The 14,829-nt window shown below is 35.5% G+C and overlaps 1 protein-coding gene across 1 annotated transcript in view; it reads right to left on the bottom strand.

The window, feature by feature from the left end:
- Window positions 1-14,829, bottom strand: part of kcnh7 (potassium channel, voltage gated eag related subfamily H, member 7) — a 59,421-nt gene that overhangs the window by 42,681 nt on the left and 1,911 nt on the right. The window contains 1 exon segment of the mRNA XM_051112354.1: window positions 13,934-14,164. Within this exon segment, the coding sequence (XP_050968311.1) occupies window positions 13,934-14,164 (231 nt within the window).

Genomic DNA, 14,829 nt, shown 5'->3' with positions numbered 1-14,829 from the left:
TGAGGGAAAAAACAATACAAATAGTCCAGGGGTGTTACAGTTAGAATTGCAAGATATAAACTTGCATTTCTGAGAAAAAAAAATCTGACTTTCTTTCTCAGAATTGCAAAATACTGACTTTATAACTTGCAATTGCGCGTTTATATCTATAGTTATTTTAGGTGTGATACCTGAGGGCATGAGGGAAAGGTGATTGAATTCTCTACTTCAAACATTATTTTCTGCAGCCCTAAAATGTATCACATCTAAATGGCTCAAATCAGACCCACCCACATATGAACAGTGGATCCAAAAAATTAAATATTTCCTTGACTCCAGATGAATATCTTTGAGACAAGAGCACAATCTTAAGAATAATACATAATAATAGTTAACTGCCTATACATAGTGGGGTAGATTATGTATGCAACTATATACATGTTTACAAAGCATATGGATTTTACATTTATATATGCTCTTATTTGAAAAATCTTGAAACTGTAAAAAACACCAGTTTTTTCCCCTCTATTTTTGTAAATCTTTTCAAATGTCTACACCCCTATTGTCTATCTCTGATGTGTAACTTTTACAGAATGTCATAATAAAAAAGGTAAAAAAATATTGCAATTGTGAGAAAAAAGTCTGAACTGTGATATAAAACAATTGCAATTACCTATTTTTGTTTTTTAGTTTTTATTCAGTGGCCATACACAACAGAATCAACATGTTTGATTAAAATGAAAATGAAAAATTGTAATAATAAAAAAAAAAATTAAAACACCCCTGCTGTAAAGATTCAGAGAAAAATAGTGTGTGAGAACTGATAGAAAATCAATAGAAATTGAATCCAGTAGATTCAAGAGTTTCAGAGTTAGAATATAATGCCTCTTTTAGACGGCACAGCTTTGAAAATAAAAACTTCAAAGCTGTGTCGATAAAACTGACATTCTTCATTATTAGTCATGGTAGACATCATATTTCATTAAACTGGAATAAAAATGGGGCTGTGAGGGATTGTGGGTTTTACTATTGTTTGCTTTGGTGCCCAATTGTTCAGCATGGTCAGCTAATTAAAAAAGACATAACTCTATCCCAAATCATACTCCAATTCCATCTACAAATTCATGAATTGTTATCTTTCTGTTAGATAAAGTCTATAACAGAGTGTGTTCTCTATGGGTACTGTGGAGTACTGTAGCATCTAGGTGAACAGGTATTTCATAACAGTATATTGAGCATTTTCACACTGCTGTATAGACTAATTAGTAGCCAGGACTGTAAAGTTTTAAAATGAATGATAGTGATTAAGTGTATTAACGAATTTAATGTAATCTATCCCTCTCTTTCTGCAGTTGACAAATGGAATACAAGATTCAGGTATGCCCAGAGTAAGCAGTCTATGACCCTCCACTACATCACTGTCAGTGTTACCACATAATGCAATACATCCTGAGACAGGGAGAGAAATGCAGCACGATCACTGTAGGCCAGGAGGAAAAACTTCTAAAAAAGCATTTTGAGCTCCAGCAGTTCGTTTTTATATTTTACCATGTCAGAAACTGATGGATGGGCAGATGTTTCACACTCTCTAACAGACTTTCTACCTCCATATCTTGAATCCACTTCCTCTTCAGAAAACTCAAAACTGTCTTGTTCACACAGCTTTATAAAAAAAAAAAGTGTGACAGAAAAAAGTACTATAAAATAACAAAGACTAAAATCGCAAAGCTGCTGCAAGCTCATGTATGTTACATTATCCAAAGATTAGGTTATGTAATTTTCACCATAAAAATGCTATCTAAAAATATCTACAAAAGCATACTGTCCACAGTGAAGTAAAAGTTAAATAAACTAGCTTGGAGTGTTATTTTCCAGAGCTTATGATGTCATTTGAATTCTTTGGATATTGGCTTAGCTCTGTGTGGAATAGAATTTATTGCATGACTGAGCATAAATATCCGTTTTACAGCAGAAAATGTTTGGGGAGTGCAACAACCTGTCAGTTTTAATCTCAAACAGTCCTGGTTGGTTATGTTTGGCATTAACCTAGGTGAGAGGCAAACTGAGGAAACCAATGGGGGAATTCTTGTTTGCGTGTGTGTGTAGACTGAAAGGACAAGAGAAGCTTAAGAGATTAGCTTTATGGAACTAAATAAGTGCTTTAAACGCTTGAATTTCATGGTGCTGTGGTGCTGCTTTAAATGAATTAAATAGTCTAGTAAGGCAGATGAAAAACCTCCAGCAAGTTTATATATTTTTTTTATATGTTTTCTTTAAAAAAAAATTTAGCATATAGTATATTATATTTCCAATGGAAAATGGGGATGTCCAAAAATGTAAAGTTCTATTTAATTACTTAATAAAAGTCTTTGCATGATGTAGGACATCAATAGGTCACACAGGACAATTATTTCAAGCACAACTGTAATGTCAGCCTCTCGGTTTGAGAAGGAGTTTGATGTGTGTATGTTCTGTGTATACAGTTGTGAATATAAACACACATAAACATAAACAAACATGCACATGTTTGTGCAATGTGGACTTACAGAGGTATTTTAAAATTGCTCAATTACAGTGACCTCCATAAATAAAGAATGAATCTGTTGACCCAATGACGTCTTAAAAGAAATGCGATCTGATGCTTGTCTTGAGTGTGTAAAGCAGGAGAAACCACAGTCAAACTAGCAAGATACACTGAGAGAGGTTAACAGGGCACATTGAGCTCTCAGCATTAATGAGCTTAAACTATTAAAGAGTTAAGCCTTTTTTTCGGGTAGCCTAAAAATGTGGTTACATCAACAAAAGTCATTTTATGGGTTAAATCAAGTAAGAAATAGATTAAAAAAAGATCGTTATCAAGACTTTAACACTGTCAGAAATGAAAATGAAACTGTAAGGAGCTATTTCTACCTGATCCTGACCTTTTGACTAATGTGTTAGAAGTCTTGCAACAACAAATAGTCACCCAATATTGTCAGATTGATTCAGTTGTATTAGATAAGAAATTTGACTTGAATACCATTATATCAAATGTCACCACATAAAGTGCAATTATAAACACTTACATCTGTATATGTTTGCTAGACAGTTTTATCATGCAATGTTGAAACACTAGGTCTCAAACACTATCCGTGTGCATGCACAAATTTGTGTGATATTTGCATATAAACCTTTTTATGAAAAAATCATGATTCAGCCATAACTCTTAAATTAAAATTCATTTTAAATGTACTAAAAAAAAACAGCAACAAATGTCCTTCTAAACAGCTTTGCTGAGTTACGAATGGCTGTGCGGAAGCCTGTTATATGGAAATGTTCTGAATCTGTTTTATGCAAATTTGTGCATATAAACACGTGTTGTGAATTAAGTGGAATTTTTTCACTCCAGAATTAAAATTTCAACATTTACTCACCCCTTTGTCATCCAAGATAGTCATGTTTTTCTTTCTTTAGTTGAAAAGAAATAAAGGTTTTTGAGGAAAACATTCCAGGATTTTTCTCCATATAGTGGACTTCAATGGGTCCCAATAGGTTGAAGGTTCAAATTGCAGTTTCAATGCAACTTCAAAGGGGCTCTACATGATCCCAGCTGAGGAATAAGGGACTTATCTAGTGATACGATCAGTCATTCTTAAAAAAAAAATATTAAAACATATATATCTTGCACTGGCTTTGTGTCCACAACTTCACGCATTACATCATGGAAGTACCGACCCAGAGTTTACAAAGCAAACGTGCAAAGAAATTCAAACACCCTTTACAAAAAAGATAAAACAATGATGTTGGATGATTTTGAAGTTGAAGGAGGAAATGAAATGTTTTAGCCCTGCCCTACCCTACTGAACTGGAGTACACAGACAAAGAACTAACCATACGTCCAATGTGATTACTTAATGTGTGAAGTCGCATATTCGCATTGCAGAGCTAGTTGAAGACGAGCATTTGTGTTAAAATCGTTATAATCGATCGTTTTTCTAGAAAAGACCCTTATTCCTTGGCTGGGATTGTGTAAAGCTCTTTGAAGCTGCACTGAAACTTTAGCTGATCCCCATTGAAGTCCACTATATGGAGAAAAATCCTGGAATGTTTTCCCCATGAACCTTAATTTCTTTTCGACTGAAGAAAGAAAGACATGAACATCTTGGATGACATGGGGGTGACTAAATAATCAGGGAATTTTAATCCAGGTGTGAACCAAGAGAAGTGTGTACATCTCTACTGTTGTTGCCCTGTTGGTGTGATGTCATATACATCCAAGTAATTTTTTCCAAAGTTTTGTAAGAAAGTTGAACATTTTAACTTTCCAAGCTGAACAATCTGCTGTTGACAGTGATCAGAGCCACACTGTTGTTTAGCCAGAGAATAAATGTTGTACTGTAGCATTTCTCAAAGGAAATTCTTTTGTCTTTGATGAATTAGCACTGCTGTGTGGAACCAGCACTCTTATTGTAGTACAATTTTAGCAACATTTTTATGGCTTTGATCATGCTGTTTTCTTTCAAACTCTGACAAGTTTCTCTGTGCAGCAGCTGCATTGATCAGGCGACCATCACACCATGACAGTAAAAGAAAATCAGCTCAGGTACTGCAATTTTCATTCCCCACACATAAATTGCAAAAGTGTCCTGAGGTGAACTATGTTATGTGTAACAATTCTGCAGCTCTTCCACATTGGTTGTCCCCTTCACTTACAAGAGACACAGGCAGTTTCACTGTCTGTTTGTTAATTTCTGTTGTTACTTGAGATGCTAAGCATCCGCCCCATTAAAGGTTGAGCTTTCCCAAGAGAGATCTTTGACCAAAATAATGCATTTACTGTTGCACTACTAAATGTTTTGGGTGGAAAAGCATCCAAACTCTAAGCGGGAACTCTAATAAATAACGGCTGGCAGATCATGTGAATTACATTTATTTCCAAGACAATATTCCCATGTCCTATCTTAAGGTCACATGCTTTCTAATCTAAAGCGGATGATCATTCAGTTTTATAAAGAATGCAGGTCACTGAAATTATCTGATAGGGTAAGAGTATTTTCATTTTCTTCTGTTTATGAACATACAGAATGTTTTAAGCTCAGTTCTTGTTTCAAGACGATGGAAATTTCATTAGATTCAATTTCCACTATCAATAATTAAACCTACAGAGCCTGTGGAGACTTCTTTAAACAGAGTAATCCATACGCACCTACACACCAGCACACACACACATAAGCATTCACATTCACCCATCATGCCTTTTCGAAACAATTTAGAAAAGATCATTCATTCACTACATCCTGTCTAACTTTCTTGTTTTTCCTTACAGAAGTGGTGACATTTTTCTTGAATCATGTTTTCCTGAGTGATTTATTCTGTGATGTTCACCATTACTGTGCACGTACATGCACGATGTGCTTGTTTGCGTTTATGTGAAAAGGTATACATTACGTTTATGAGTACATCCTGAATGTATAAGGTGAAGAAACTGTCTGGCTGAATTATTCATTGTCTGCAATCTCAATTTCCCAGCGCAGCCATCCAATGCAAACACACACATACACTGGTTCAAGCACTGTGACTGATTGGTCTTTGAGGAGCGTGTGAAAGGTTGGTTATTACTGCACTACAGGAGAGACAGAAAACACTGTAACACACTCGCACAATGGGTGGTCAACATGTCAGACAGCCCATTATGAGCTGCCTCAGCCTACTTTTTCCAAAAATGATCAGGCTTCAAATCTTGTCAACTCCTTGTGAGTTGTTGTTCTTGTGTTACTTGTCTGTCTGTGTGAGAGTGAATTTCCAGGACTAACCAACTAATCACAACCCCAAAAATGTTCTGTCATTTACTGAAGTCAGGACCTATAGTCACTGCATGTATGTGTCTGCCTAAGAGGCTTGAGTGGCTGAGTCTCAGAATGCGTCTCGAAGGTGTTTACACTTCATCTTTTCATGATTTGGCAGAAGCATGAAGTGACTTTGTGTAACTAAATGCAGACTAAATTATTTGAGAAGTTCATCATACATCGCCAGAGAGAAGTCTTCATTTAATCAGAAGACCAAGTTATGACAAGGATTCATTGCAGCAATCTGCCAATTTATAAACAGGAATTTTTTGGAACTAAATTTAAAAAATGAACTTTAAAATGTGCCTTAACCTTAAAAGTATATTTAATTTCATACAGTTTCAAAAAAACTACTTTTTTCAAGTCAAACCGTTCTTGAATAATGTGCAAATGAATTTTACAAAAAGCATGCAAAAATGGATGTGAGGCTATATCTCTGCAACGGTTTGGCATATTGAGACCAAACTTGGTGTGTGTTATAACAAGCATGACCAGAGGCTACTTCCGATGTTTCGGCACAGTGCCACCTAGTGGTCAAGAGATATGAAAAATGGCTCTTTTTGCTTATAACTTCTCAATAGTTCGGCTAAAAATTACAAAACTGGTCTCTTTAGATTCGGTGGACCATGCAGAGTGAAACCATACCCAATTTTTCCATGTCAGCCATTTTGGGCATTAGCCATTTTGAATTTTGTCATAAAAAAGCTATATTTTTACGAACACACTGGCGTATCATTACCAAACTGGCGTATCATTACGAAACTCTTTCCTTACATTACTCAAAATTACGGTGTCTTTGACACCATGCCCTGACACGACTCAAAAACTTTGTGGCTAAAAATTATAAAGAATTTTATTTAAATGCTAATAACATTTGATTACATGGGCCTACTGTAATGAAACTGATCTCAAAAGATTCCTTGGGTCATGCTGAGAACATCAATACCAATTATGCCAAAATTGTCCGTACTTCCTGTCCGCCATTTTGATTAATGTTCAAACCTACTTTTTCGAACTCCTCCTAGACCGCTGATCCGATTTTCACCAAATTTGATCATCTTCAGACCATGCTGACAAAAAAGTTATGGATTTTGTGTTAATATACAAAACATTTTTCATTTAACACATCAACAAATTTGCCAAACTGCATCTGAGGTTGTATATTGACACCATATTGACACCAAATTTGGCATGTGCCATTGGCACCTCACACTGACCACGCCACATCATTTTGGTAGTAGTGCCACCTATTGGTCAAAAGTAACCATTAATAATAAAATTTCCAAAAATGCTAATAACTTTTGTTTGCATTAGCCTTTTGTAATGAAACAGAATACAAGAGCTATATCAGGTAGAAACAGCAACATATTTCTACAATGTAACATACAACATGCACATGACCTCATAATTTAGTCAGCTCCATGATGGTCAGTGGGCATGTTGTCAGACACATTCAGAGAATGTGGCCTGTTGTCTTAGAACTAAACATGAGGCCAGTCATGTTAACACAATCCCCATCTGACTGTTGAGCTCATAGGTTCAGAATGACTATTTGTATCTCTTTACAGAGCTCTAACACTCATCTGCTCAGTGCTTCTCTAATTCTACTCATAGTGATGAGACAAGGTTTGTAGTCTGCCAGGACATATATATGTGTGTTTACAGTCTGCTAGCAATGAAACATGTCAGTATCTCCTCAAACAAACCTGTAATACTCTTGTTCCTTATGCAGAGTGTTAAAAGCATTCACAATCTGACAAAGCATTTTACATTCTTGCTAATAATAATAATGACTAACGCTGATAGGGTTAGTTTCTGCTATATTGCTGTGGGTTAACAGTACAGCAGTGCAGTCTGTGTCTCTGTTCCCCTGAGCAGAGACTCCAAACATCATACCTACCAAAAGCACAAGAGCTATAAATACCTTTCTGTGTGTGTGTGTCCTCCTCTCTCTTCTGTCTCTGCCAAAGTGAAACTGTAACATTTAATCTGCTCATAATAGAAAGAGGATCTGTATCGACAGATTTCATTTTCACAGACTTAAGATACAAGATACAGAGGCACAAGTGTGAATAATTCCAATTTCATTAGAAAGTAAATCCTGATGATTATGTGTGCTAGGCCAACTGAGTTTGGAAAGAAGGGCCAGAAAGAAAGAACTGAGCCAGATGTTAAAGTGAGTGAATTTTGAATGTATGAACACATCGTCATTATTGCCATTCATCACCTGATTTCTGTACTAACAGCATTTATACAGCCTTTGACACAGTTGTGTTCAGTCTTTGAAATGACTGGTACACTGAGCTGTGTGCTGATTGGTGGATCCGTGGGTTAATAAACACAGCTCATTAATCATACAGAAAGGCCTGCAGGCAACATGACAGCATATGTTCATTAGCAAAGCAAAGCGCAAAGAATAAAAGACAGAGAGAGTCATGGGTCACTCTTTCCAAACACTTCCTCTTCGACTGACAATATACACAATCATGAGCTAGCACTTTTATTTACCCACAAATGTCATCTGAATTCATATTTGGTCACAGTTCATAACTTCAGTACTGCTGTAACAAAAAATAAGCTAATGCTGATGGTTCATGTACAATACATTTGACAATATATTGATAAAAAATTCAGTAGTATTAGTATTCTGATGTACATTAACTAATGTTTTGTTAACAACTTATCTTAATTATATTTTCTATTGTTATTTGTAGGAATACATTCTCAATTTGACTTATAAAGGACTTGAGATTTAAGATTTGAGGACTTGAGCCACAATTGTGACCCTGGATCACAAAACCAGTCAGAGGGGTCAATTTTTTGAAATTGAGATTTATATATAAAAAAGCTAAATAAATAAGCTTTCCACTAATGTATGGTTTGTTAGAATTGGACAATATTTGGCTGAGATACAACTATTTGAAAATCTGGAATCTGAGGGTGCAAAAAAAATCAAAATATTGAGAAAATCACCTTTAAAGTTGTCCAAATGAAGTTCTTAGTAATGCATATTAATAATCAAAAATTAGGTTTTGATATATTTACAGTTGGGCATTTACAAAATATCTTCATGGAACATGATCTTTACTTAATATCCTAATGATTTTTGGCATAAAAGAAAAATCAACAATGTATTTTTGGCTATTGCTACAAATATACCCATGCTACTTAAAGGAAAACTCCACTTCCAGAACAACAACTTACAAATAATTTACTCACCCCCTTGTCATCCAAGATGCTCATGCCTTTCTTTCTTCAGTTGTAAAGAAATTATGTTTTTTGAGCAAAACATTTCAGCATTTTTCTTCATATAATGGACTGATATGGTGCCCCAATTTTGAACTTCCAAAATGCAGTTTAAATGCGGCTTCAAACGATCCCAAATGCGGTTGTAAACGATCCCAGCTAAGAAAGAAGGGTCTTATCTAGCGTAACGATCTGTTATTTTAATAAAAATAATACAACTTATACACTTTTTAATGCCAAACGCTCATCTTGTCTTACTCTGCCTGGACTATTTTTGTTCCGGTTCATGACATTTAGGGTATGTCGAAAAACTCCCATCTCACGTTCTCCCTCAACTTCAAAATTGTCCTATATCGCGGTTTTACCTTTTTGTTAAGGGTGTTTGATCTTCTTTAATGGTCTCTTTGCAAAGACTGGGTCGGAACTTCTGCAGAGATGTAGGATGATTTTAAAATGATTTTTGAAGTTGAGGGAGAAAATACGATTGGAGTTTTTTGACATACCCTAACTGTCTTGAGCCAGAATACACAGAGTTCAGGGAGAGAAAGGCAAGACGAGCGTTTGAGATTAAAAAGTATTTAAATTTAATTTTTTTAATGAAAATAACCGATCGTTTCGCTAGATAAGACCCTTCTTCCTCAGCTGGGATTGTTTACAACCGCATTTGGAATCATTTGAAGTCGCATTTAAACTGCATTTTGGAAGTTCAAAATCGGGGCACCATAGCAGTCCATTATGTGGAGAAAAATGCAGAAATGTTTTCCCTAAAAAAACAATTTCTTTACGACTGAAGAAAGAAAGACATGAACATCTTGGATGACAAGAGGGTGAGTACATCATATGTGAATCTTTGTTTTGGAAGTGGATTTCTCCTTTAAGACTAGGAGAATGTTTTTTGGTCCAGGGTCACAATTTACAAAATGTTCCAAATATAACAAAGAGAGCACTCAGAAGAGGGAAGGACTGTGGTTAGTGCATTGCAGCATGAAAACATACAAAAGCTGAATGCAAAAAATACTGTACAAAATAGCTTTAGCTGAATTGTATTATTTATTTTATTCCTATTGAATGAATTAAATCCTTTGCACCTGGGAAACTGCCACGCCAGCAGTGTAGGATAACAGTGTCCTCTCAGACAGGAAGTCTCAGAAGAATTATGCAGGGCTATCACATTCTACTGCAATATAAATGCTAAATAAGGCATGACCCATACTCATGAGGACCTAGCTTTGTATGGTACAATTCAGTGTGTGTGTCACAAATGTAATTGAATGAGTTCTAATATGACCACACACTCTTAAAGGTTATTCAGTGGTTCTTTGCAGCATTTTTTTTTTTTGATTAGACAAACTATATGGAAGCATAAAGTAGGCTAAATTGATATTGATTATTGAATTAATTTAAAATATAATATGCACAATGGAATTTGAGTATTTAAATTTACATGTTCTATATTTTATGCAAAATGAAAATGCAAACTCAAATTCAATAATGTAATTTGCATTTGCCATTTCTTATTACCATTTAATTTAAATATTAAATTGTATAAGTGATTATTATTAAAACTGAAATGTACTAGCTGCTATGTGTTTATGTAATAATAGTAGCAAAATCATCTCTAAATGTCATTTACACTCACAATTTGACATTTAAAACTGAATTTTCATTAGTACTGTGTGATGAATATAGCAATTTCAGTAGGCTTCATGCTTCCATGAATAAGCGAAGGTGTCATTTTATAATGGAAATGAAGTGACTGTGAGTATGTGTTTTTTTTTAATCATTGTGTTTAGTTTAAAAGTGAATACCTAAATGTTAAATGACATCCAGTTTATAAAAAGAACACGTTTATGGTTTGGTTTTGATGGAGTAATTGATCCTTGACAATGAGTCTATGGAGATAAATAAGATAAAAGCGTTTGAGAAAAAACGTTAAAAAGGTTCTACCATGATGTAAGAATACAAAACTCCTTTGTTCTAAATTTATTTGTTACTTTTATGAGTGCGGACAGAAGGATGAAAACTGAAGATGGTATGAAAACAGAGAGAGAAAGACACACAGGCTTTCTAAAAATGCTACACGCACCTGCTCATCATTCACAGTTTAATGCACTCACAGTAGAAGCCACTAAAATCTCTACAGAGAGCAGGACCAGAATGTGCTGTGCTACGGCTCACTGAGAGGCCCCATTTACACCTCAGAGAGAGAAGTGAATTTATATGCAGTCTCTGGGGTGGAAACCAAAGTAATGACACGTCCATTATTTTATATGTTCATATGATGTCTAAGAGGCACGCAGAACAGAGTCAAGAGATTTCACCTGACAATAAAGTAAGGTCTAGAAACAGTAGCTCAAAGTTCTCCCGGGACATAATTATGAAGAGAAGTCAGGAGTTTAATGCAGAAGACATGTCAGATAAATTACAGCTGCTTTTTTATACTCGTAGCAGTGTGACTGACAGAATTATATGAATGGTCATTCCAGGAAGGAACTCTATTTAAAAGACTCTTAAACTGCTACTGAATTTTTAAAGGCATGAAAGATCAGTGATGGCTCTAATGGATTATTTCCATTTGGATAATTATGAGTTTACTCTTTCAATTAAGAGGGCGTGTAATAGTTATGGTTATGACTTCTTTGCTGAAGGAATAAGGTTTTTTCCCAGACAGATTTGAGCAGATAGAGTCTCCCATTACAGTTCTCCAGAGAATCATCATGAGAGATGAAATACGAGATGGGGAGACACAAGAAGTGCCTCTGCATGCACTACAGTAACCAGATGAGAAACATAAGAGAAGAATATTGATATTATTGAATAAAGAGTTCTCAGCGGGAGGACAGGGGCCTGGTGTGTGCTGTTGTAAGGAAGTTTGACTAATGTATTAAATGTATTAATTCATATAACAGGACTCAGCATATAATGTTTGCCCTTTATAGATGATATTTGTGTTTTCTTTCAGAGCACATATGCTTCATTTTTCCTGATGAATACTCTCTCTTTTGTTTTTTTTAATCCTGACATCACAGTTTTTTTAAAAAGAGCAACCAGTTTTATATTATTTTGCAATTACAAATGTTTGACTGATTTGCCATTTTCTTGTAAATTAACATAGCAAAAGAAAAAAAAATGAAAGCAAATTATAGAGTGCATTAGTTGCTGCCTGCTTTTCCATCAGCATTAGTTCTGCGGTATTTTGCATTCATTTTTCCCATAAGGATTTTAAAAAAGTCATTGTTAAAGCATAACAAGCCATGAACCAAGCCAACCAACTACAAAGTTAATCACAACAATACAAACAGTCTAAACGGAAAATAATTACATTGCCAGGAAGCACTGTAAATGACATAACTGAATTGGAGAAATATAAAAGTTGTTGATTATATCTATTGAAAAAATATTTTCAATATATATTATAATAGAAATAAGCTAATAATGCATTAACAGGTCCTTTTTTTAAAATACCGGTATGTTTTTAGGTAAAGGAAGTTGTAATATTATCATCAAAATACACTTATGATGCTACATGTATACAAAGCATAAGTCTATGCTTGGCATGAGCACATAGAAGGTCAGCATGCAGCAATGTACGAAGTCATAAAATCATTCTATGATAACTACGCAATGTTTACAGCTAGCTCTGCTTTGAAAAAAAACAACAAAACTAGCCCAACTGCTTCTTAAAACTAGCCCAAAACTAGCCCAATTGCATTCCAGGGGGTCCTCCATTAAAAATCACGTTCCAGGGTGTAAAATACACGTTTTCTATTCGGGTTCCCCTAATAAACTCACATTCCAGGGGCTAAATATGATGTTATTGAGGTCGTTTAAACCCCACGGACATGAAAATTGGATGTCTCTGTTAAATTGGACAGTGAAACTAAAACGCTTTATCTCCAGACAGATCAAGACAACAGCACAGCGTTTAAAGGTCATTTACGATGATTGGCATCACAAAGTTTACCGGAATTGTGAAGCTTATGTTTGTAATAACAGTAAAAAGCACCAGAACACAGCACATTTTATTTATTTAAGGGAAAAGTCAATCTGGTAATTTTACAGTAATTTGGTTTAATGTGTGTAAGGGGATTATTATGATTCTTGCACAGAAAGAAGAAAAATCTATGTCCTCTGTTGGGGACATGTAGTCTCTCACTACAAGAGACACTATAGCAGAAGAGGAAAAAACGATCTCAGCTCTCAGCAGTTTCCTTGTGATCTGAAGCAAAATTGTCGAAGACAATAGGAGCTGTCATTTCAGTGCTGACTTTAACTTCCTCCGCAATAATTCAAACACATGCTCTTTTTTACCCTCTCTCACAGTTTATGTTCCATATCTCAAGTATCATTTTATTCCTAGAAAGACCATACAAAAGGAAATAAAGGTGCTATTGAATAATAAAAAAGTGACAAAAGGAAATATACACTGGAAAGTGTTTTCCTCTGGTGTAAAGGACAGAAATTTGACTCACAAATCAAGTACATCATTAATGTGGAATATAAGCTGAAGAGTGTCATTTCTGTGCCACTACCATCACCAAATGGAACTGCAAAAATAGTAAATGCTTTCATTTACTATAAACAGGTTTAATTTTGCCTGTCTGCCATTGGTAAGTCAACACATGGCTCCGCCCCAATCTCAGTCTATTGGCTAAGAAGCTGTTTCTATGTCAGGCTGGCCGGGATATTTAATAGTGTCACAGAGAAAAAGTGCTGAATCAAATTAACAGCTTGCATATAAGGTTTTTTCCTTTCATTGAGGTTTCAAACAGAAATTATACTAAGAAAAATTTTTACATACACCGTAACATTTAGTAAACTCAACCCACAGACATTCTAAGGTTAAATAAACTACTATAAACACGTAACGCTCATACACTTACCGTCCTTGCGGTGGTAGGTGATCTCTACTTTGCGTTCCTCCGAGCCCAGGAGAGCCTGTGCTACCTGCGCAATAGCGTGCCGCTTGGTCAGCTGTCCGTGCAGGAAGTCACAGGTGCACGGCTTCTGCATGATGTCCGGCCGGGAAAACCCTGTCATCTCACAGAAGGCGTCATTGCAGTAGATGATGGCACAGTTCTGAACACGTGCATTGGCTATGACAAATCTCTTGTCTGTAGAAACAGGCAGAAAAGAGTTATTGGAATAAAGAAAGTGTGTACAGGCAGCTGAGGTGAAAAGATATTTTAAATCATTTTCAAAGCTTTTACAAATGTGTTTCCTGCCACATGAGCACTTGTGCTTTTGGCAGAGTGCACCTGTAGATTAGCAAATGTAAGGTTGTAAATTTGAGTCATTAGGCCTGAATGCCTTGCCAAATTTTATGATGTTACACTGACTATGTTTACACTTTTTGTTTCAATAGGAACTAAGTCATTCTGATTAATGAATCTGAACATAGTGTTTACATGAACGCTAAATAAAGTGATTGGGTTGATGTGTGCATTTATATGTCACAAGCTTCAATACTGGATTTGATCTTCTGCGGACAATGAATAAATATACAGAGTTTCCCAACTGCACATACTATTCTTCTACCATTGCTTCTTTTCTTCGTTTTAAAGAGCAGACTTAAAATTGATCTATTTCGGGACCTAATTAGGAGACGACGAGCATATGAAGCTTTGCGCAGTGCTGCTTTAATCAAGAAGTAAAATTGCCCATTCCCGTGGCCAAAACAAGCCGTCTGTAGATGAGAGTATGAAATGAGGACTGATGGGACGTTGCTCACAGACGATGAGTGGAACTTCAGAATAACATGACAGTCATTCATTCTACA

Source organism: Labeo rohita, chromosome 6, assembly GCF_022985175.1.
Source record: "Labeo rohita strain BAU-BD-2019 chromosome 6, IGBB_LRoh.1.0, whole genome shotgun sequence".
In the NCBI taxonomy this organism is placed as follows: domain Eukaryota; kingdom Metazoa; phylum Chordata; class Actinopteri; order Cypriniformes; family Cyprinidae; genus Labeo; species Labeo rohita.
Note: the sequence above shows the minus strand (reverse complement) of the source record. Positions and strands in the feature narration are given on the sequence as shown.